The sequence below is a fragment of the Callorhinus ursinus genome, unplaced genomic scaffold, assembly GCF_003265705.2.
Source record: "Callorhinus ursinus isolate GAN/ISIS: 27379988/994484 unplaced genomic scaffold, GSC_fseal_2.0 scaffold2, whole genome shotgun sequence".
NCBI lineage: Eukaryota > Metazoa > Chordata > Mammalia > Carnivora > Otariidae > Callorhinus > Callorhinus ursinus.
This window is the reverse complement of record NW_027397064.1, coordinates 32774844-32798576: the sequence shown is the minus strand read 5'-3', so window position 1 is coordinate 32798576 and position 23733 is coordinate 32774844. Positions and strand designations below refer to the sequence as shown.

Genomic DNA, 23733 nt, shown 5'->3' with positions numbered 1-23733 from the left:
TTCCTCTCCAATCCCTGTCACTTTGTCCTTCACCTCTAGGATACATTTCTTTTGGACAGTAATTGTTTGGCACCCAGGCTTGACATTCTGTCCTAGAGGCTAACATCTAATAGGTAACATGGCCTCTTGTTCAAAGGATTTGGAGGCACTTGATACACTTGCTGATACCAGCTACATTTCCAACTCTGTTCCTTCTTAGGGTTAGGAGAGAGGGAGTTAATTACTTTTTCCAGGGTACCTGGCTGGCTCAGTCAGTAAAGTGTGTAACTCTTGGTCTTGGGGTTGTAAGTTTGAGCCCCACGTTGGGTACAGAGATTACTTAAAAACAAGATGTTTAAAAAAAAATTACCTTTTTGACTTCTAGGACCAGAATCCAGGGTCTTAACCCCCTGGCCATTCCCATGGCTACTTCCTAAGCCTCTGCATTATTACTCCTCTCCTGCCCCCCATGTCCGTGCCCCTTATTATCTAGCACACCCTCCTTCAGAGGCTGCTGAACTTAACATTGTCACATCCAGAAGTATAGAGGTGCAGCATCTGAGCAAGCCTGATGTAATTGCTCTGAACTTATTAAAAATATACACAACCGTTACCCGTTTTCTATTCTTCTAAAGATGTTATAATTTTTATAAGCCCTCCAACTTGTACCAGATTGAAGTAAACTTTCAGGGGAGCCTGAGTGGCTTAGTTGTTAAGTGTCTGCCTTCGGCTCAGGTCATGGTCTCGGGGTCCTGGGATTGAGCCCTGCATCGGGCTCCCTGCTCAGTGGGAAGCCTGCTTCTCCCTCTCCCGCTCCCCCTGCTTGTGTTCCCTCTCTCGCTGTGTCTCTCTGTCAAATAAATAAATAAAATCTTTAAAAAAAAAAAAAAAGGAAAAAGCTTTCAATGCATAAGCAATTTGACAGACTATCTTATAGCATTATATGACTAATTTTAGTATTTATTGTTTTAATTTTTTAAATACTTATTTTAGAGAGCAAAAGCGAGCAGGGGAGGGGTAGAGGAGAGAATCTTCAAGCTGACTCCCTGCTGAGCATAGAGACTGACCTGGGGCCCGATCCCACAACCCTGAGATCATGACCTGAGCTGAAACCAAGAGTCGGATGCTCAGCCGGCTGAGCCACCCAGGCTCCCCATGACTATTTTAAAATTAACTGTAGGGGCACCTGGGTGGCTCAGTTGGTTAAGCGTCTAACTCTTAAAGTTTCAGCTCGGGTCATGATCTTAACGGTTGTGGGATCGGGTCCCGCATCAGGCTCCTTGCTCAGCAGGGAGTCTGCTTGTCTCCCTCTCCCTCTGCTCTTCTCCTTGCTCTCTCTTTCTCTCTCACTGTTAAATAAATAAATCTTAAAAAAATGTAAGGGGCGCCTGGGTGGCTCAGTCGTTAAGCATCTGCCTTCAGCTCATGTCATGATCCTAGGGTCCTGGGATTAAGACCCTCATCAGGTTCCCTGCTCTGCGGGAAGCCTGCTTCTCCCTCTCCCACTCCCCCTGCTTGTGTTCCCTCTCTCGCTGTGTCTCTCTCTGTCAAATAAATAAATAAAATCTTTAAAAAAAAAAATATATATATATATATATATAATTACAGCATTTTACTTTGAAAAAATTTCAGACTTGGGGAAAAGTTGCAAGGATAGTACAATGAACTTTTGTATGCCCTTCACTTAAGATTACTAATGGTTATGGGGCACCTGGGTGGCTTAATCGGTTAAATGTCTGACTTGATCTCGGCTCAGGTCTTGATCTCAGGGTCGTGAGTTCAAGCCCTATATTGGGCTCCACACTGAGCATGGAGCTACTTAAAAAAATAAATGAGTAATAAAGATTACTGATGGTTATATTTTGCTACATTTGCACATTCTGTGTCACATATATATGTGTGTATAAATATTTATGGGTGTGTGTATAAATATATTTCTGTTTATGTGTTTCCCCCAAAACCATTTTGTAATAAATTGTATACATGACCTTTTATCTTATCCCTAAATACATCAGTATATGTCTCCTAAGGATGAAGACATTATATGACCACGCACAGTGATGAAATACAGGAATTTAATATTGTTAAAACACCTATTTAATATGTAGTCTATATTTAAATTTTGCCAATTGATCAGAATTGTATCATTTCTTTTTCTGATTGGTATCTAGTCCCTCCATGGTCACTGCATCTAGAATGCATCTTTGTCCAGAGCACTGTCATTTTTGAAGAGTATAGACCATTTGTTTTGTGGCATATCTCTCAGTTTGGAGCATGTGATTGTTTTTTCATAAATAATGACTTTCTTAAAACTAGGGTTTTTTTTTTTTTAACTATTAAGCAATATGTGCAAAGATAAATTAATGCAATTCAAAATTGTTAAAATAGCCTTCCTATCTGGTTACTTGGGGAAATACAAAGTGTCTTATCTGGCTGACCTTGGTTGTCTGTGATCTCTGAGGTATCACTTTGAGTTATAACTTTAGGGATGAAAAGTACCCAGCTCAGAGACCACACACAGGCCTGTGCTGATGTCCGTCACCCTTCCCTTGAGCGGAACATGGTAGTATCAGGTCATTAAGGGCAATATTGTGGAAGGACCAGCAGATGGGGTGCTTGCTCCTTACAAATATAAATTCTCTCTCATTTGCTCTTTCTTTCCCACAGCTACCATCCTGAGCTAGGCCTTGCTTCCCTTTTAGCTTTTATTCAACTATTATTCAGCTATTATTGCAGAGTCTTTGCAGACTCCTCCACTTTCACACCTTCTCCTTAGAGCATTTCTAACCGTCTAGGCCACTGAACTTGTCTCTCCTGAAGCATGCCTTCTAACTTGAGCCCGTTAGGGTCTTTTTTCTATTACAGATTAAGATATTTCACTATTACAGATTAAGATATTTTGGGTGCGCCTGGGTGGCTCAGTCGGTCAAACATCCGACTCTCAGTTTCAGCTCTGGTCATGATCTCAGGGTCGGGAGGCTGGGCACCACGCTCCGCAGGCAGTCTGCTTGAGAGTCTCTCTCCCCCTCTGCCCCTCTGCTCGTGCGTTCTCTAAAATAAATAAGTAAATAAAATCCTAAAAAAAAAAAAAGACATTTTAAAAGGTGCTTGAATAAAAACTATCCCATATTATGAAATTTCATATGTTGGGGAGCAGGGGGAAGTGTGGGGGGTTGAAAATTTCTCAGGGAGAAAAAACCTTTTTTTCTTATTTTTTTAATGCTAAATTTTAGGACTCTAAACATATTTCAAAATTATGCCTGTTATGAACAAGCCAAATTGTGCAGTGTCTTTTTGCTGTTAAATTTGAAGTCATCAGATTCACAAATGGGGTTTTTAAAAATTCAAAACACTTGAGTTTTCCCAAAATCTTTTTATAAAAGATGAGATCCTCTTCTGCCAGTAACTTCAGAATTTCTGGAAATTTTGCCGAAGTCAAAGGAAAATAAATGCCCTGTTTTTATTTTTATTTTTTTAGCTTGTCTTTTAGAAATAACCTTAAACTCATTTCATCTTTATGAATTAGACTAGAGTTTATACTGAAAATTTTGGTGTTCACAAAGCATAAAGGAGTCTTTGGAAAGTATACCTAGGATTTTCTGGAGGTATTTGTTATGTAATATTTATACGAGAGAGTTTTCTGAAAGCCCCAGTTTACTTAACAGTGGTCACTTATTTTATAATGGAAACATTTTGTGTTTTTTGTTTTTTTTTTTAAAGTAGGCTCCAGGCCCAGCATGGAGCCCAAGGCAGGGTTCAAATTCATAACCCTGAGATCAAGAGGTGAACTGAGATTAAGAGAGAAGTTTAACCAGTGAGCCCCCCAAGCGCCCCTAATGGAAACATTTGGAATGGGTGTCCTTATGGGTCTGGTTCTGGCAGTGTTAGAAACTGTTGCATATGCGGCTTTAGATACTTGTCTTGAGCAGGCCAAGGAGAAAGAATTTGGAATTCTCAGTGGGATGGTCTCTTTCTAAATTGGAGGACATGTAGGGGCGCCTGGGTGGCTCAGTTGTTGAGTGTCTGCCTTCGGCACAGGTCATGATCCCAGGGTCCTGGGTTCGAGCCCCACATTGGGCTCCCTGCTTGGTGGGAGGCCTGCTTCTCCCTCTCTCACTCTCTGGAGCTTGTGTTCCCTCTCTCGCTGTGTCTCTCTCTGTCAAATAAAATCTTTTAAAAAATAAATAAATAAATAAATAAATAATAAATAAGTTGGAGGACATGTAAGAAAACCTGTACCTGACTTATGGTTCAGCATTCTACAGACTCCATGTCTAATATTTAAGTGTTTGCTCTTTCCTTTGTTGGCAGGTGAGATGTCCCATCATGATGTTCTGGATGCTGTGTCCCAAGGAATAAACGTCATCCTCTGTGAACATAGCAACACTGAACGAGGCTTTCTTTCTGATCTTCGAGATATGCTGGGTGCTCACTTGGAGAATAAGATTAATATTATCCTGTCAGAGACAGACAGGGACCCTCTTCATGTGGTATAAAGCATATATAGCATAAATAACAGGATGACAGTCTGCAAATTGATTGCCTCCCAACTTGAATGTATAACGTGAATCAGTGGAGTTAGAATCCTCCTGGAAGAATGTCTTAGAATGTACATTATTTCTGGTTTGTAAATCTGCTTCACCAAATGTTCTGTAGCTCATATGGTAAAAACCATAACATAACTACCATTCAAGAACAAGTATTCATTATAAGATGAATTAAGATGATTATACAATGTAAAGCATATATTCATTATAAACTACAGGCGAGATCCACTGAAATCTGTTTACTTAACATTCTGGGTAAGTTGCTCAAGCAGTCTTCTCCTTAGCTTACTTATAGATGGGATGTGTCGTTCTAGATCTCTCTGCCCTTGGTTAGTTTAAAAATATACTTTAAAAAACTTGAGATTGGAACACTTATTTCTAGGTATCACCCCTCTAGGGGGTGATAATGTCTATCTCTATGTTCCCATTCTCAGATCACTAATCTTTCACCTAAATTTCAGAATCAGGATGAGGTTTTATGTTTTTTTTTTTAATATAGATGATCATTATTCATGACTATTGTTTTATTGCTTTTTAGGTAACTCACCTGGAATTTTATTAGTAATATTTTTATTGTTATGTTAATCACCATACATTACATCATTAGTTTTTGATGTAGTGTTCCATGATTCATTGTTTGCGTGTAACACCCATGGAATTTTCTTAGTAATATAAAAATGGTTAGCTTTTAGAATAATCCCAGTTATCATACAATATTAACTTTGTGCTAGGCATTCTCAGGTATGTTATAAACACTTTCAATCTTGAGAAACAAGAATATAGGTATTATGATTTCCATTTTACAGATGAGTAAACTGAAACAGGTTAAGTAGTTTGCCCAAGGCCACATGGCTAGGAAATGATGGGAGTTTGGACACAAACTCAGGTAGTCTGGCTCCAGAAGTCTGTGTTCTTTTTTTTTTTTTTTTTTAAAGATTTTATTTATTTGTTTGAGAGAGCGAGCATGAGAGGGGGGAGGGTCAGAGGGAGAAGCAGACTCCCCGCTGAGCAGGGAGCCCGATGCAGGACTCGATCCTGGGACTCCAGGATCATGACCTGAGCCGAAGGCAGTTGCTTAACCAACTGAGCCACCCAGGCTGTGTTCTTAACTCAGAAGTCTGTGTTCTTAACTACTTCTTAATGAACATTGACGAGAAGTCTGTGTTCTTAACTACTTCTTAATGAACATTGACGAGAAACCTGATACAGGAGGTTTGTAAGAAATCCTGAAGGAAAAAAATCCATTTTAGCTGGGATTTTCTCTGGGTAGTATGGGAGTTTTTTCTTTCGAATTCTTCTATATATATTTCCAGTTTCTCTGCTGAGATTTTTCCTTTGGTAATGACAAAAGCGAGTCTTTTAAAATACCGTCTAAGATGAGAAAGGAAAGCATTTTCTTTCTTTTGTAGGACCCTTATCCTACCAGTCATCTCCTGGAGGATTTGGGATCCTAACTTAAAAATTATTCTTGGTGGTTCACCTGTAATATTGTTGATTCACCACAGAAATAACCAATAAGACCGAGCCTTAAGAAATGCCCCCAATTCGAGGGTTGGAGGAGGAGCCAGGAGAGGAGGTGGGTGGAGAATCCGCAAAGCATCAGAAGCCAAGGAGAAAACTTCGATGGGGAAAGGTCGACATCAAAGTCGAGCCAGTGGGAGAGCAGACAGCTTTGAGAGACTCTTAGTGGCGTTTGCCTCAGTCATTGTTTGTGTTCTTTGTGCCGGGCCCATGGCGATGTGGGGAGAACAGGACGGAAGTTTGGATGGTACTTCAGGGTTTATGGTAATTCCCTATGGTAAAGATACGCAGAGGGCTTGCAGGGAAGGTTTCCTGGGGCAAGGGGGTGGAGTTCAGTCAAGAGGCACAGCTTGAACCAGCGGTAGGTAGTGCACTGAAAAAGCCCAAGTAAGTCATCCGTTATTGTCCGGGCAGAAAGCAGGAGGCAGGAATGATAATGGTCAGAGATGATGCTTAAGAAATAGCTTGGGGGCAGTGATGCTTAAAACCTTTTTTTCCTTTGTGGCACACTGAAGGTAGGACATGATTTCACCTTTAACAGTTACTCATCCTGAAGGTTGTGGATTAAATTCCTTTTGTTAGAGTTTCGAAGGGATTTAATGGATCAAAGAATTTGTTTATGATTGGACATGCTTATTGCTAAATTGTTTTTTTTTGTTGTTGAAGAATGCCATTGTTACTACAATTTTTAAAGTTTCTCTACTGGCATGCTAGCGTTTCTAAGTAAAAATACCCCCAAATATGTCCTCTGTAGTTTTTTAAAAATAAAGTATCACCAAAGATGAATTCTTTATTTTCACTTGTCAAATTTTCTGAACTGGTAACTTTAAGGTGTTGATTGTTTAGTTGTATATCTCATTGCTTTTCAAACTCAGTGTGCAGTAGAATGTATGGAGGTGTAGTTTAAAAAATGCAGACTGATTCAGATGCCCGAGTAGGGCCTCAGCACTTGTGTGTTCCCGAGGGAAAGCTGCTGCGGCTGCTGCCATTTCAAGGACCACATGTGAGGCAGCACAAGTGAAGCGATCTGAGTGTGTGGGCGGGTGCAAGGCCGAAGTGTGCTGCTGTATGCCCAGATTGTTACAGAATGTGCTAAGGAGTTTTCTGTTAACCTCACATTTAAAGTTCTCTTTTCCATAGCATCAGTTATTTCAAACTTCTTTTCAACATGTTAAGAATACTGGAACTTTCAGTGCTATTAACACCCCATAATATTTCTTCCTTCATATTCCTTACAACTCCTCTATCTAGCACAGAGCCTTCTGTGTAGGAAGTGTTCAACAAACATGAATGAAAAGGTTCTGACAGCAATTTGAAATCCCAAAATGTAGGAGACTCTCCTAAGGGAGAAGTCAAGTAATTGCAGAAAGCCCAAGAACAAAGTCATTTGCGTAACACTTTTTTTATTCCTCAGTTTCAGGAGCCACATGGTCTGATAAGGCAGACCCTCCTGACTTTCTCATCTCTCATGGTTACTCAGGACTAAGCTGGAAGAGTCTTCTCACCTCCTAGAATAAACATTCTGAACAATGCTGCTGGCTCCACAGTGAATTAGAGGGAAAAAAAGTAGACTTCTAAAGTAAGTTTTTTAAAAAAAAGATAAGCAAAATCTATTAACCATTCCCTAAACTCACTCATCTTTTATATGAATGTTCATGTATTAAAATGACAAACATGCTGAGAAAATCAGTTTCTAGAGTATCACAAGAACTGATTTAGCACTCTCTGCATCAGGAATGCAGTGTTATGTCCAACTTTTGTAGAGTGCAAGAATGCCTGTTCGACGTCCTCTGTGCCTTTTTTGGGCCTGTTTATTTGGCCATTTAATTTATTTTTAAGATTTTATTTATTCGTCAGAGAGAGCAGAGGCAGGGGGAACGGCAGGCAGAGGGAGAAGCAGGCTCCCCGTTGAGCAGGAGCCTGATGCAGGGCTCGATCCCAGGAACCGAGATCATGACCTGAGCTGAAGGCAGATGCTTAACGAGTGAGCCACCCAGGCGCCCCGATTTGGCCATTTTATTAAGAGCAGCCAGAAAAATCTTTCAAGGTTTTCAGGTCTGTTCCACTCTTGTCAGAAGCAAGTAACAGAAGTTGGGGGCCTTAGCAGTCAAGCTCTTAACTGGTAAGGGAATAAGGAACATTGATACTGAAACAAGTTGACGAAGAGTGTAGAATAATTAGCAGAATTACAGATCTTCAGATCTGTAAGATGCACTTATAAAATTTTTGAATTTTTGAATTTAGTAAAAAACCAGTACTATAAAAAAGTGATTCTATCCAAATTGGCTTTTTATTTATTAATAGACTGTTGACACATACTGCTTGCAAGTAGTATGGACACAAAAATTATAAAAATAAACCAGTAGATATTTAAGGGCAAATGCAAAATTTGCATATTAGGTCATTAAAGATTTTATATACTTTTTATACTACAAGTTATAAACTAGATATATTAAGCAAAAAAAAAAAGCAAGGTGCAAACGAGCACGTATCATATGCTACCATTTGTGTTTTTAAAAGGAGATACGGACACATACCCTTCCGTGTGCATAGAATACCTCTGGAGGAATAAACTATCACTGGTTGCATAAGGGACTGGATCGGTGAAGGGGAAGGAAACTCACTTTTTATTGAATATCCTTTGGGAACAAAAATTTTTAGAATCAAATTCATGTACTAGTTTTTTTAAATATTTTGATTATATATGACTAAGCCCTCATCCATGGATTTAACAAATTATATGCCACAAAGAGAAAAGACTTAAATTCTGAGCATTTTGGGAAACAGTTTCATGAAAGGGCTTTACAAGATAATGTACCGCATCAGCAGTTCTCACTTATTACAATGATATTTTATTGAAAAATTTCATTTCCAAGTATGAAATATTTTAGAGAGTATGTGAAGACTATAAGCTGACCAGTGGCCAAAGTTAGCCTTTTTCTCTTTCCTAAGGAAAAAGGTTCATGTAAGTATTTAGAGGGCTTGAAATTGTTACTTTAAGAAAAAAACTGAAATGTCTTACAGTGAGTTTTGGGTCTACTTGATAGAGAAGTCAAGATTAAAATCAGCCATTAATATGCTACTCGTAAGTCACTGAAGAAAAATGTCAATGCAAAAATAATTACATTTTCTTTTCTGTTGTCTTGAAAACAATGCCTAAAATGTAATTCGGGACTGTGTTTCTGTAGCCTGGCTTCTTACTTGTGTCATGAAGGTGATGGCGCAGATGTTGGCTGCTCCGCGTATCCTGATTATTGTTCCTGTGCTTTCTAAGGTGGGTATACACCCTATATGCTCATTATGCTTTTCCCACTATCCCAACTGAAGAGGGTCACTCCCTCTTCCCCCACCCCACCAGAATGGAGTCTGAATCCAAAAGGAGAAAGCTAGATCACCTACTGTTCCCCAGTCTTACACACCTTTTTTAAGCCGTTTAAGAACAGGCAGATGATCTGCCTTCTTTACACTCGTCAGCTCTGACAGAACAGCAAATAAAGTAGATTTATGTGATGTCACTGTTTTTGTACTTCCATGCTCTGGAACAAACACATTTGCCAACAGTCAGCTCTGGGAGTGTTTAAAAGGCCCTCAAAAAATTAGGAATATCATCTCCAGTATAAAAAAATTCAAAAACATCCAGCTCCAAATAGTCCCTGAGCACACTGTTCATTCCAGCAAGAAGTCTCCAGAGAGGTAATGAATGAAAGGCACGTTTTCTCCAACTTGAGGACCGCTGCATAGTACTGGAGATGGTACACCAACCAGCCAGGCTAATCAAGGTTCTAACTGATGACATTCCTCCCCTCCCATCTTTAAGTCTTGTACACTGGAAGAGTCTAATGTTAGATGTAAACACAACACTTTAGACTAGAGGAGTGGCAGCTGGGGTACAACCCTTCCTTCCACAAAAGATTCAAGAGTAAAGGACAACTTCAAGACTCCTCTTCTTCCTTTTCCAGGAAATCACTCAGTGTTCCATTGTCCACAGGAATTAACAGATACTCCACTCCATCAGTTCCCTAAAAGAAGTGAGAATACCCTGGACATTAGTGATTTGTAAAGCGATATAGGTGAACCCTGTTGTAGGTTAAACAAAAAAAAAAGGATTTATTATTTTATATAAATACAGAAATGTAAAGACTAAGGCAAAAGGGTACGTAGGCTTATCTATTTAAATACACTGAGTTTATAGTTAAACCACTTCATAGTAGAAAAGAAGACTAGAGGGTGAGTAGATCTCTTTACCCTCCTGCTCTTTCTAGAATCTTACCCTACTGATTTCTCTGTTCTTTTAACCAGGTATCTCCATCCCCCCCTTACACTCCCCCCTTTAAAAAAGTAATCTCCAGGGGTTCCTGGGTGGCTCAGTTGGTTAAGCATCTGCCTTCTGCTCAGGTTGTGATCCCAGGGTCCTGAGCTCCCCGCCCAGTGGGAAGTCTGCTTGTCCCTCTGCCTCTGTCCTTCCCCCTGTTCATGCTCTCTAATAAAATCTTTAAAAAAAAAAAAAAATGTAAAAAGTAATCTCTACACCCAACGCGGGCTGGAATTCACAACCCTGAGATCAACAGTCACATGCTCTGTGCTGCCCTTTTTAAATAACCCTCACTAAATTCTCATTTCTATCACCCAAGCTCTGTACCTTTCCAGAAGAGTTGTCAATAATTACTGGTTTCCGTTTCCTCACCTTTCACTCGACCCAGTGCAACCTAGCTACTACCACCATTACCATGTCATTAAAAGACCTTCTGTTTGGACCACTGAGGAATTCCTTACTCCTGAATCCAGTACATATTTTCAGTTTTCATCTTTTTGGTCTCTTAGCAGAACCTGACACTGCTTTCTATGACATCATATTCCGGTTTTCTTTCTGGCTATCTGGCTGTTTCTCCTGCCTCTACACGTTTATCTTCTACTTGGCCATAAAATGTCAGACTTCTAGGCTTAGTTCCTGGCCTTCTAATCTCTCTCCCCCCGATGCCTGGTTTCCGTTACAACCTAAATACACAGGGATTAATCTGTCTCCAGCTCAGATCTTTCCTCTGTTTTTTTTCCCTAGGAAACCCAGTTGCCTAGTTGACATCTCCATTTGGAAATCTCAAAAGAACCTCAGAGTAAGTCCAAACATACTACAATCAGGAACTCATGATCTGTCTCCTCAAAAATGTTTCTCATCCAGTGATCTCACCATTTCTCTGGTTATGCAAGCCAGACACCAGAAGTCATTCTTGATTGCTCATATCCAATCTATCAGTTCTTGTCAGTTTGGCCTCCCAAGTGTATCTGAACTCCAACCACTTTTCACTCTTCATCCTAGTCAAGTTACCATCAGCTCTACTACTACTATGACTACTAACACACCTCCCTATCTGATCTCTGTGCACTGACATTTAGCAATCCCTACCCCACCCTGCCCCATTCCATTCTCCGTACCAGCGTCAGAACAATTTTTTTAATGACTTCCCTTAATTTTCAAATGAAGATTAAAATCCTTTCCTTGGCCTAAAAGTAGTGTGTGGGCTAGTCCTTACGTCATTGTCTTTTCAGCCTCGTCTTGGGGCACACTGGCCTTTCAGTTTTTCTCTCTGACCAGTTATCTCCTAGTTTCCCTCTAGATCTCAGCTCAGTGGTCTGATGTGACTCTGACGTCTTTCAGAACCATGTGTCTTTCTGATCATAGGACACCACAGTTAAAGCTTTACGTGTGTGTGACTGACAAATGTCCATCTCCTCCATTAGACTTTAAGCTCTATCAGAAAGGAGTTAGGCTTTTGCTTACTACTATATCCTAATACTTAGTGCTCCATATAGACCCAATTAACGAATGTGGTAGAAAGAAGAAGGGGAAAAAGGAATAGAATTATCTGACTCCTATTTCTAATGGCCTATTACTCTGGACTAGAACTCTTCTAAGTTCTCTGCTCTGAAGCTGAGTACTTCTACTTTATCTCTTTCTACAGAACTCAAATGGCACACCGCCTAAACGGATCCTTGTGGCCCATCATGGAACCTGCATTTTATTATCAAAGTTGAGTCAAAGGCATACTTGTCCTTAAGTAAACAAGAGATAAGGTAATCCTAGCATATAATGCTGTAATAGCAAAACTCTCACCTTCTTTGTCCTTAGAAGCTTGTGGTCCCTAAATTCAGTTAACTGGGCCCGAAGTGTCAGATCACTATTGACCAGGAATGCCTCTCGACACTGTTGGTAAAAATCTTGAAAAGAAAATCCTAGAGAGTTCAAAAGGAGATGTGAACATAAGTCAGCATTTAAGACATGACCCTACATGTGGGTGCCCATACCAAAGAACACAAGCTGTTGCCATAGTATGTCAGAACAGTCAGTACTGATTAAAAAAAAAAAGGTACCTCTGGAAGAAGCGAAACTAGAGAACACTTAAGTATTATACGCTGTGGCTTACATTTTAAAGGGAACTGACTGGTTGAAAGCAGTCATCTGTGACCAAGTGAAACAAATGTTGTGGGCAGCTTTCAGCAGCATGAATAGAGCTGACTTTCGAAGAAGGAACGAGTAAGTCAAGAGAGCTGCACGATTATTAAAATATTTGTCTAAATTAACACATTTTTACCTAAGGGGAAGAAAAGCTGCTAAGATGCCCAGCATATGAAGTGTATGTGATTGGTAGACACATATCCACAGTTACCATAGGAAATGTAAACCAGGCCAGACGTGTCTGTCGGTGTGCACTGGCAAACAGCGTCTCTGCAGGGCTTCTTGAAAACGTGCCACGTGGCAGACAAACTGATCCCGGAGCAAACCATGTACCTGCCCCTGTGAAACGCTGCAGCGCTATTACTAGATTCCAGAAAAGGAATTTATGGGCTGAAACAAAAAGTCACACACAATCTAATATCATAAATACCAAGGTAAGAAGGGTTATCCTGGTTATCCAGCTGATACTTTATCAGTAGCCTGAAAATCCCCCTAAGGAGAAAAACAAAACAGGAATTCAAATCCAGAACGTTAACATCAAAAGATAACAGTAAAATAGACAAAGATAATGTAAAATACTTGGTTTAAATCGTATGTATTTTCTTCTGTTCCTTTCTCCGGGAAACATCCTATCCTGGCCTTTCCTTTTAAGGAAAATCTAGGAGTTTTTTTTTAAGGCTACAGGTTGTTCAAGTTAGAAAATGTGGAATATATAATAAAATGTACAGAGGAAAATATTAATGCCATAACCCTAACATAACAGCCACTAACATTTGATGTGGAGATCATTTCTGTGTGCTGCCTTTACAAATCTTTGTCAGTGACGCAAGGTGGAAACAAATTCATGCATTTATATATAGTATACACCATTTTACATCTCACCTTTTCACTTACTCATCTTCCCATATCATTAAAAAGTCTTCCTAGAAATGACTGCCCACCTATCATGTACCACAAACTTACCACTGCCCTACTCATTTTGGATGTTTATATTACTTCCAATTTTGTTAAAAATACCTCCACACTAAATTGTACATATTCTTTCATATCAATTTCTACAGAAGTATATAAAGTGGATTATAGGGCTGAAAGCATGTCACCCACACTAAGATTTCCAGGAGTCCTTTGGTGTGGCAAAAACTTTAAACCTTTACATTTACATTTTTTAGACAATCTAAAAAATAAGCACTATAAGCTTATTTGGATCATCTGAATGGCCACATTATAACTAGATACTGCCAGTGACTCCACAGCTAAAAGTTGGTTAAAGTTTTTGATCACATTCATACCAAATAAAGACTAAACAATATTGGAGTTCACAGAATGAAACAAAATTGCAGTTAGACACTTAGGGTATGCCAAACTAAAAATTACTTGCTTTAGAGCACTCAGAGTCATCTTTAATGTTGAGAGTACTTATGTTGCATAGATTCCCAACTCTATACACAGCAACTTGCATTAGTCCATTAACAGTAAGCACAGTAAGACTGAATGAGACTTTTTCTGTTGCAAATCCATAGAAACTTTGATTAGTCATTTAATGCACATTTCAATATTAATGCAATGCTAATCTTAAGGTATACAAAGCAGCTTTATAGAGTAACAAAATTCATCATTAAAGTGTGAAAATTATTGTACCATCTTAACTAGAAGTGCCATTGCTCTTGGGAGAAAAAGACTTTGCTAGTCTCACCTTCTTTAAGAAACTGCATTTTGTGTCAAATTTAAAACAAGAAAAATCATCAATGTCTGGATTAATTTATAGGTCTAACACATCCTAACTTAGGAGGAGCTGCTACCTTTATAATATTCAGTCCACTCATCCAAGAACACAGTATTTTTCTTCATCTTTCAAGTTTTAATTATTCTCAACAGGGCTTTTTGTTTTTAAACATTTCATCTTGTTAAAAATTGTTCTAGAGGGACGCCTGGGTGGCTCAGTCGTTATGCGTCTGCCTTCGGCTCAGGTCATGATCCCAGGGTCATGGGATCAAGCCCCACATCAGGCTCCCTGCTCTGCGGGAAGCCTGCTTCTCCCTCTCCTGCTCCCCCTGCTTGTGTTCCCTCTCTCACTGTGTCTCTCTCTGTCAAATAAATAAAATCTTAAAAAAAAAAATTTGTTCTAGAATTCTGTGCTTTGGCGGGAGGAATCTGCTACTCAAAGCCTTTTTCAACAGGTTAATTATTGTGCCCTTTATGTTTTGCCAGTTTATGCTGTATCCAGCTTTTCTTAGCTTTTATTAATTCAGATATGCCTCTTGGTGAGGCTGCTGAAAGGGCTTCACTGGTGAGATTACACAGAGATGTTTAAAAGCAAGAGTTTGGGAGCCAGGCAGATTTGGATCAAAATCTCTGTGCCTTTTGCTATCTACCTTAGAGGTTGTGAGGATCAAAGGAGTTATTTCATGTAAAGGGCTCCATGTTTATATCACAGTGTTCAATATATAATTAAACCATCAGATTTAAGTAAAATTCATCAAAATTATTTTTCCTCCACGATGACCACTATATCTTGAGATGCTCTTATTTAGAAATATAAAAATTAAGAAAAAAAAAATGCTGACACTATTGTTAAGGAGTCTGGCTACTGCATAACCCAGTACTGGCAACTCTTTTTTACTCTTTCTCTTAATCCTGCAAACTTAAGTAGAGACTTTAGAATTGCCATTAAAAGCTACTCATGAATATCATTAAATGTAGAGTTTTTTAAAAAAGAAACTAGTTTTCATTCTTACCTTGCATTAGGGGTAAGGCTTCGTAAGACATGAGTTAGGGAACTAAGTGGTAATGATCCAGATTGTTTAACCAGAAGAGAATTCTCATAGGAGGTTTCTTCAGTATAAGGACTATATGTAGTAGTTTCATACCAGAGCCAGTTATAAAGACTCTGCTTTGCATGATCCCACACTATAGCATATGATTAAAGAAAATAGGAGTTACTAATTATTGTCATATTGTGGTGTTACTAGATTCCACTCTAGGAAAGAAAGTGTTAAAAAAATGAATCCTGAAAATTTTTCATTTTTGCCATTTCCCCATCCATATCAGTACCTCACAATCTAATTGTCAATCAAAATCTGAATATTTGTATATTAAATACAGTTTAAATAAGTGCTACCAAGGCATAGGGATTATCACAAAGTCTCGGAATTAAATGCATAACATAAATATTGCAATACCACAAAGTGGAAAAAGACCAAAATAATAGTTGAGTTTCTTCTCTTTCATGAAACTTCAGGTATAAAACACCCCCTTTACAATCTGAATTTTTATTTCCAAGAAATGTTCTGAATCAGACTGAGGACACTTTTATTTTTAGCAATCTGTTACTTTATGCATGCAACAAAAAAAAAGTGTACTGAGAAACAATAAAAATGTTGCAATTTACACCATTAAGACATTTTTTAAAACTGGTATCCTGAGAAAGAAAAATGGCAATACTTACTGAGAGGAGCATTGAGGTGATCGATAGATGCTATAAGATATATGTTATGTAAAGATGACAATTGTCCAATAATTTGCTGGCTTTTGTCTCCTCTCAACATTTGGCTATCCAAATTGTGGATGAGAAGGAAGAGTTCTAAAGAAGAATCTAAAAGGAAAGACAATTCAATTATTATTTACAAGGAGTATTTGTAAAGTCTTTACCACACACAATGCCTACTTATTAAAAGATGTGTCAAAGAATAGTATGGGACAAAGTAACTATTGCATAGAGGTATGTAATTTGAGAAGATATCAGCCCCTCAAAAGAGGCAAAAGATTACTAAAGTCTTAAGGAAATTCACTGAAAATCAGTAAGCACTGGATGTTGAATGGTTAGCTCCTGAATCATATCATAAAACAGTTTCAATAAGGCACAGAAAATAAGGGAAGATGCATTTTGGGTTGGAGGTAAATCTGGACATGTTGCATTGCAGGGCAGGAGTGGAGAGGGGACACACACACACCAAAAGTTCTCACTAGGCATTAAGAGAGAAAACCCTGATTATCACAAAAGCCAAAGAAGACAAAAAAAAGGGAGGGGGTGGAATTTAGGATATTGCTCAAGGCACCAGGAAACTCAGAGAAGTAAAAAATGTCTTAAAGGTCAATGAAGGCGGAATTTGGAGGATGGGGCTGTCAAAACCATTAAATACTTGCAGAGATCAAGATAAAGGATGAGCCAAGGCCACCTGTGTTTAGTAAGAAATTACAGGTGATCTTCAAGCATATAGTTCAGGTAGCACAGAAGTAAGAAATTAAGGAAATAGGTAAAAAGCAGAAAGCAGGATATGTCTTCAAAAACTCTGAAATCACTGAACTAGGAAAATAAAAGTGCAGAAGGGCAGCAGAATCAAGTAAACTTTTCTTATGATGGAAGAAGTCCTATACATGTTCAAAAGCCATTGATAAGTCTCTCTGGAGTTGTTAAGAAATAGGACATAATGGAGGATGAGCCTTTTAGACTAAATTTCTCTCCCAATGGGGCTAGAGGGACAAGAGACAATATAGCAACAAAGATTCTGACAACATTTGGAAAATCTACAAGCCACCATGATCATCAGTATTTAAATTGTAAACATTTCTATTTTATAGTTGAATTATACTTAAATGTTGACATATTTACATCATGTGCCTTATACTATATATTTAATTATGAATCGTGTAGTTATATATTCAAATTATATACCCATATGCAAATGTATATAATTAAAATTTATATAATTACAAATGTTTTATATAAATATATAAAATAGGCATTATATATGAATATATACATATAAAATGACTTAGGCACCTATTTTCATGAGCATATAAACAATATCAAAATTCTCCATCAGATTATTACTTTTTTTTTTTTAAAGTAGGTTCCATGCCCAGCGTGGAGCCTCACAGGGCTTGAACTCACCACCCTGAGATCGAGACCTGAGCTGATACCAAGAGTCGGACACTTAACTGTCTGAGCTACCCAGGCACCCCACTCCTTTTAATTCTTAAGTGACTAGGGGTGCCTGGGTGGCTCAGTCATTAAGCATCTGCCTTCGGCTCAGGTCATGATCCCGGGGTCCTGGGATTGAGTCCCGCATCGGGGTCCCTGCACAGCAGGGAGTCTGTTTCTCCCTTTCACTCGCCTCTGTGCTCGCTCGCTCTCAAATAAAATCTTAAAAAAAAAAAAAAAAAACTCTTTTAATGACTAAGTGTCAACTGTGGGACCCTAATAATTTTATTTTTAATTTTCTGAAATGCTCACATAGCTAAAACATTCACACCAAAAGAGTAACAAAAATGGGGTGCCTGGGTGGCTCGGTTGGTTAAGTGACTGCCTTCGGCTCAGGTCATGATCCCAGGGTCCTGGGATTTAGTCCCACATCGGGCTCCCCCTGCTCTGTGGGGAGCCTACTTCTCCCTCTCTGCCTGCCACTCTCCCAGCACTCTCTGTCAAATGAATAAATAAAATCTTTAAATGTTTTTTTCCATTCCACAGATTTTAGTGTATGAAACTATTCAAATGCAATGTTACTCCAATTAGAGAGAGAAAAATGTTTTATAAAAATATTAAACAATATAAAAATACCAGAGATGCACCTATCACCTGGGGGCATTTCACATGGGCCAAGTAAAACCTGAAAACTATTCTGAAATAATAGGCCTTTGGTTATACAAATTCAAGATAGTATGAGCAATTCTTTCCTGTTAGGTTTAAGTGAAGTTCACAGAAAAACTTCGTGGAAAAAAGAAAGGACAAATTATTTCAGAGAAATCTAAATCAGCATTGAGATAAGTGTTACTGAAATAATCCACATTTTTGTATACAATAATACAGATTTTCCTTGGTTTTAGATGGGGATATGTCCCAATCAACCCATCCTAACTTGAAAATATAAGTCAAAAATGCATTTAATACACTCAACCTACCAAACATCATAGCTTAGCCTAGCCCACCTTAAATGTACTCAGAATGCTTATGTTAGCCTGCAGTTGGGCAAAAACACAAAGCCTATTTTATAATAGTGTTGAATGTCCCATGTAATTTACTGAAGACTGAAATTTAAAAAGAGAATGGTTGTATGGGTACAGAATAGTTATAAGTTTATTGGTTATTTACTTGCATGCTCATGTGGCTGACTGGGAGCCGTGGATCTCTGTCATTGCCCAGCATCACAAGAAGAGTGTAGTACCACATACCACTAGCCCAGGAAAAGATCAAAATTCGAAGTATGATTTCTAGTGAATGCATATTGCTTTTGCACCATCATAAAGTCAAAAAATGGTAAGTCAATCCATTTTAGGGTGGGGACCATCTACCTGTACACGAATAAATAGAAGTGCATGCTTAGCTTTACCCTAAAACTAGAGCATCTACTTCATGTTACCTTCTTTCAATCTGTTCACTATCCAGTCCAGCTGATCGAGTACACTGCGGAAAGTGCCCGCATGATCAAGGGCTTCTTCTGTTATAGAATTCAGGATCTGTATCATCAAAGTGCAAGAGGTACATCAATTACTACTTGTTCTGTCATACAGTATAAATACAACTAACAAATCAATCCTTTTTTATAAGTTAAAAATGCATTTAGATTTCCCATCAAGTCTGAAAAACCACTTAAAAAATTCTACTGGTACTTAAGTATATCTAGTTCATCTTTTGGCATAAGTTAGAGCTAAAATGGAACATGGAAGAAGAGCGAAGACGTACAGGTGAGAGGGTAGCGAAACACCACCCCAGCTGACACGGGGAACCTGAGAGGGCCACACCCCCGCCGACATGGGAGACCTGAGGGCCACACCCCCACCGACATGGGGGACCTGAGGGGGCCACACCCCATCCGAGGAAACAGGAGACAAACACCCTTAAAGAGGAATACTGCATCGGTTAATATCCAGCGCCACAAGGTTTAGTTTTCAAATGATGAAAAGACATGAGCATTTGCACTGAAAATGATCTATAATAAATGTATTATGAAACTACAAACTATTATTATATTATTACTTTTAGAGTACCAAAGTGACACAAAAGCATAATAAACCCGAAGTCTTCCATAATCCTGTCTTTCAGAGAAGTACTGTTGGTATTTGGGATAGTAAACAAAACTAACATTTCTCTAAGATTTAATACATTTATCAGTTACAAAGTAGGAAATTCAGAGATGAGGATTCAAAGCTAGAACCCTGAGTCCAAACATATGATCTTAAGCACTATGCAATCCTACTAGTGGAAAGGCTAAAAAAATTTGAATGTTCCAGAATGAGAAGTAGCATCCTCATTAATGTAGGGGTATGGATTGGCAGGGATATAATATTGCTCCTTTTAACGTTTTTGAAACTTACCGATTTCACACTTATTCCAGGAAAAAAGCCGTTGATGACAACGTGAATGGAATCTTGCAGCACAGTGGTTCGAAACCTTTCTAGTAAATCTCTCTTAGAACCCAAACCATAAAGCACAATGTTGAACCCCAGGCTGTTAGGAAAGATAGCATTCATGAAATTAAAGTTTGGTATCTCTTAATTTTTTATAATCAGCTAGTTTCTTTAAGTTGATAAAGAATACAGAAAGGACTGGGATGACTAAGTAACTACACTGATTCCCCCTAGACACAGTAGAAGCACAGTTCTATTATCTGTACACCAAACTTCAGTTCCAACTTCAGTAGCTTTCTTTCCAGCTCTTTATTACCTTTCAAGTGATGGCTGGCTGGAGGTAAGGGAGAACAGCAGGGACAAGGCACTAACTGTTCCACAGGCTGAAGCAGTTTTAATTGATAATTAAACAGGAAACGTTAGCAGAGGCCAGGTCACAAAGGTCTTGTTTAAGTCAACTAAGACATTAATTAAATTTTATTTCAAGGACAATGACCATTTAATGTTTTATTTATTTATTCATGAGACTCAGAGAGAGAGAGAGAGAGAGAAAGAGGCAGAAGCAAAGAGAGAAGCAGGCTCCCCGCCTAGCAGGGAGCCCGATGTGGGACTCGATCCCAGGACCCTGGGATCACGACCTGAGCCGAAGGCAGACGCTTAACCATCTGAGCCACCCAGGCGCCCCAAGGACAATGACCATTTAAAATTACTCAGGTGTTAACTGAAATGTTTTAAGTAGGAAAGTAGCATGGTATTTTCAGGAAGATAGTACTGGCTGAACAGGGAGAACAGAGAGAAGGAGAGACAAAACTGCCAAAAACTATGGACCTGAATTAGGTGTTATGGAGAAAAATAGTAGTTGTCAAGAGCTTTCCATGTCCAATCAATAGGATTTGGAGAGTGGTTAGATGTGGAAGGTGAGCAAGAGTATTTCAGAATAACTTGTTTTACTGGCATGGGCAACTACATGAATGGGGTGACATTCATTGTGCCAGGTTGCAGGGGCAGGTGGGAATGATGGATTTAAGAGTAGTTAAGTTTTATGTATACTGAATTATTTACAGGACATCCACATGGAAACCTCCAACATACATTGAGATACCCATATCTGCTGCTAAGGAGTGATACCTGGGCTGGGCCAGGGATACAATTATGGGAGTTTTCAACATGCAAAAAGCAACAAAAGCCAAGAGAGTAAGAAGATCCAGAACACCAAGCACTATGAGTCAAACTAAAACTTGACTCCATGATTGTTCATAGACGTCAATCAGAAACAGTATTTACATGGTGCTCTGTAGCATTGCAGGGGGAGCCTAGAAATAGAAGAAACGCAATAACCCCCAAGTAGAGATTAGCAAGGTAGCAGCAGCGGAAAAAAAGGGAATTCAGAGAGTTGGCAATTCTATTGAAGTAGTTGACTGAGGTCTAGGCTGGGAAGCAAAGCTGAACAAGTTATCAGAGTTGACATACTGGAAGGAGGAACTGGTCTCTGGGGGATGGGATCAGAGTGAAGAGCTACTTTACAAATTTATAATGAACAGATCTATAAATAGTTATTGAGAGAAGCTGAGGTCCTAGCAGGGAAGGTAAGCATAACACTGATGTATTATTGGCAAAAGAAAACCAGGATCAATGGGGAAAATTGTGTCAATTTCTGTGTTTATTGCTTTGTGGACCTGCCTTCTTACTTATTCCAGTGACTGTGTAACTGTGAGTATATATTTACAGTAGCATACTTTTTGAGCACTTCCTTATACTAAGATCCTTTTTAATAAAAGTATAAAAGTAATTATAGTAAAAACAGTTTAATAATTCTTCTAGTTATTTTAATGAAGTATCTGAAAAATGGTAAAATTGAAAAAATATTCTAAGAAATAATTTTAAAATGGTAAAATAATGTTTATAGGACAGATATCACAAAATTCTGAAGATCTATAGTACATGAAAATAGAATGAGATTAAAATAAATATTTCTTTTTAGGAACTTTGCTGTGGAAAACTGGACTTAAATGTCACTGATCTTAGCACTCTTGACAAATTAGATTTTCAAATACTTTTATAAGTAGTAACTTAGAATTCTAAGAAATTCTAAGTTATTTTACCAGTGGCTTTCACATCTGATAAATTTAGACACATTTCTTGAAAACTAGAATTTAAGATGAGTCATACTGTATGAAATTTCTACATGTGAGTCATAAAATTAGGAAAATACCTATTTTTTTCAAATTTTTATATATAAAAATTATCAAGTTGATTGTAAAAAGAAAACTTAATGTTAAATTGCTTTAACAGATATAAATATGTTGTTATTTTACAAGGGTATGAAATAATAATAGTACATACCGTAACTGCAACATCCATTTATAAAATAATTGTTCATATTGTTGATTTAGTTGTTTAAGCTCAGCAGAAAAGGAAGGAGAAACTTTGCTCAGTAAGTTACGCAAAGTTTGCTTTAAAAAAAAGAAGGGAAGAAAATCATTCTCAAACCATTTACATCAAAATCAATCCAAACTAAAAATATTTCACTAGAGGTAGAGGTTAAAAGGGGCCATTAGTGGAAATATTACTGTAATCAGGTTTGGTAATGAGTGCATCAACTGAATACACATAATATTTCAAGTATGATTTAAGTATTTGTCTTTAAAAAAATTTTTTCTTAGTGCGAGATCAAGAGCGAGAGAGAGAGAGCATGTGCATGAGTGCAGGGGGAGGGGCAGAGGGAGAGGGAAAGAGAGAATCCCAAGCAGGCTCCACGCCTAGTGTGGAGCCTAACACAGGATTCGATCCCACGACCCTAAAATCATGACGCCAGCCAAAACCAGGAGCCAGATGCCCAACCAAATGAGCAACCCCGGCACTCGTTTTCTTAAAAAGTTTTAATTACTGTTTTCAGTACAAATATGTAACAGTAAAGAACTTCCCAAGTTTTGTCTAGAACCATTTCTATGATTATAAATTCCAAACATAAGGCTTTAATTTCTAAGATCATTACCGTAAGAAGATGATTAAACCTGCCTCCTGGCTTTTACAACAAATCCAGACAGATTTTTAAAAACCTATGAATTTGATGAAATGTGAAATCTTATGGTAACAATGAAATACGAATTCCCAGAAAATATTAAAAGTTCTTTATAATTTACCATTATCACTAGTAAAATAAGCCTGTATCATTCTCTTCCAAAAGCTATTTTTTTTTTTTAAGTAGGCTCCATGCCCACCACAGGGCATGAACTCATGACCCTGAGATCAAGCAAGACCTGATGTCAAGTCAGAGGCTCTTCTGACTGAACCACCCAGATGCCCCATTAACGTTTGATTTTTTTTAACTATTATTTATTAAGTGATCTCTATCCTCAACGTGGGGCTCAAACCAATGACCCCAAGATCAAGGGTCACAGATGCCCACCAGAAGCTTTTACCCCTAAAAGCTTTTACCCCTAAAAGCTTCTTCTAACAAATCCATCTTTGATAAGTACAGCGAAGTTTTTTGTTTTTTTCTTTTAGATTTTATTTTTAAGAGGCACCTGGGTGGCTCAGTTGGATAAGCATCCAACTCTTGATCTCAGCTCAGTTCTTGATCTCAGGGTCGTGAAAGTGTGAAGAGGACTTAAAATTAAACAAATAAGTAAGTAAGTAAGTAAATAAGATTTTATTTTTAAGTAATCTCCACACCCAATGTGGGACTCAAACAATCCCAAGAGTAAGAGTCACATGCTTTACTGACTGAGCCAGCCAGCCACCCCAGTATGGCAAAGTTTTTTTAAAGGATAATGTAAATAAACTGAGGAAGGTACATTGCTCTGTACCCAAAATTTAGAAATTATGCTGGTGAATCACACAGCTCACTTTCTGAAATGAAAACTCTAGCAAAAAGCTGTATATGCATTT

The 23733-nt window shown here is 38.3% G+C and overlaps 2 protein-coding genes across 19 annotated transcripts in view; one reads left to right on the top strand and one right to left on the bottom strand.

Annotated features, from left to right (window-relative positions):
- NIF3L1 (NGG1 interacting factor 3 like 1) overlaps window positions 1-13841 on the top strand; it is a 32678-nt gene extending 18837 nt beyond the window's left edge. For 10 of the 13 annotated variants that reach the window (XM_025893774.2, XM_025893732.2, XM_025893724.2 and 7 more), the window contains one exon: window positions 4291-6833. In XM_025893774.2, coding sequence (XP_025749559.1) covers window positions 4291-4475 — 185 coding nt within the window. In that variant the 3' untranslated portion in view covers window positions 4476-6833. Of the gene's footprint in view, window positions 1-4290; window positions 6834-7461; window positions 7627-9235; window positions 9322-11103; window positions 11163-12004 lie in introns of those variants that run through there. The other 3 variants (XR_012374710.1, XR_012374712.1, XM_073880493.1) reach the window with 3 other exon arrangements.
- ORC2 (origin recognition complex subunit 2) overlaps window positions 8319-23733 on the bottom strand; it is a 42664-nt gene continuing 27249 nt past the window's right edge. For all 6 annotated transcript variants that reach the window (XM_025893663.2, XM_073880427.1, XM_025893688.2 and 3 more), the window contains 8 exons: window positions 22186-22295; window positions 19810-19942; window positions 18855-18951; window positions 15944-16090; window positions 15234-15405; window positions 12929-12990; window positions 12157-12275; window positions 8319-10066 (listed from right to left, as the gene is read on the bottom strand). In XM_025893663.2, the coding sequence (XP_025749448.1) occupies window positions 9980-10066; window positions 12157-12275; window positions 12929-12990; window positions 15234-15405; window positions 15944-16090; window positions 18855-18951; window positions 19810-19942; window positions 22186-22295 (927 nt within the window). In that variant the 3' untranslated portion in view covers window positions 8319-9979. The remainder of the gene's footprint in view (window positions 10067-12156; window positions 12276-12928; window positions 12991-15233; window positions 15406-15943; window positions 16091-18854; window positions 18952-19809; window positions 19943-22185; window positions 22296-23733) is intronic.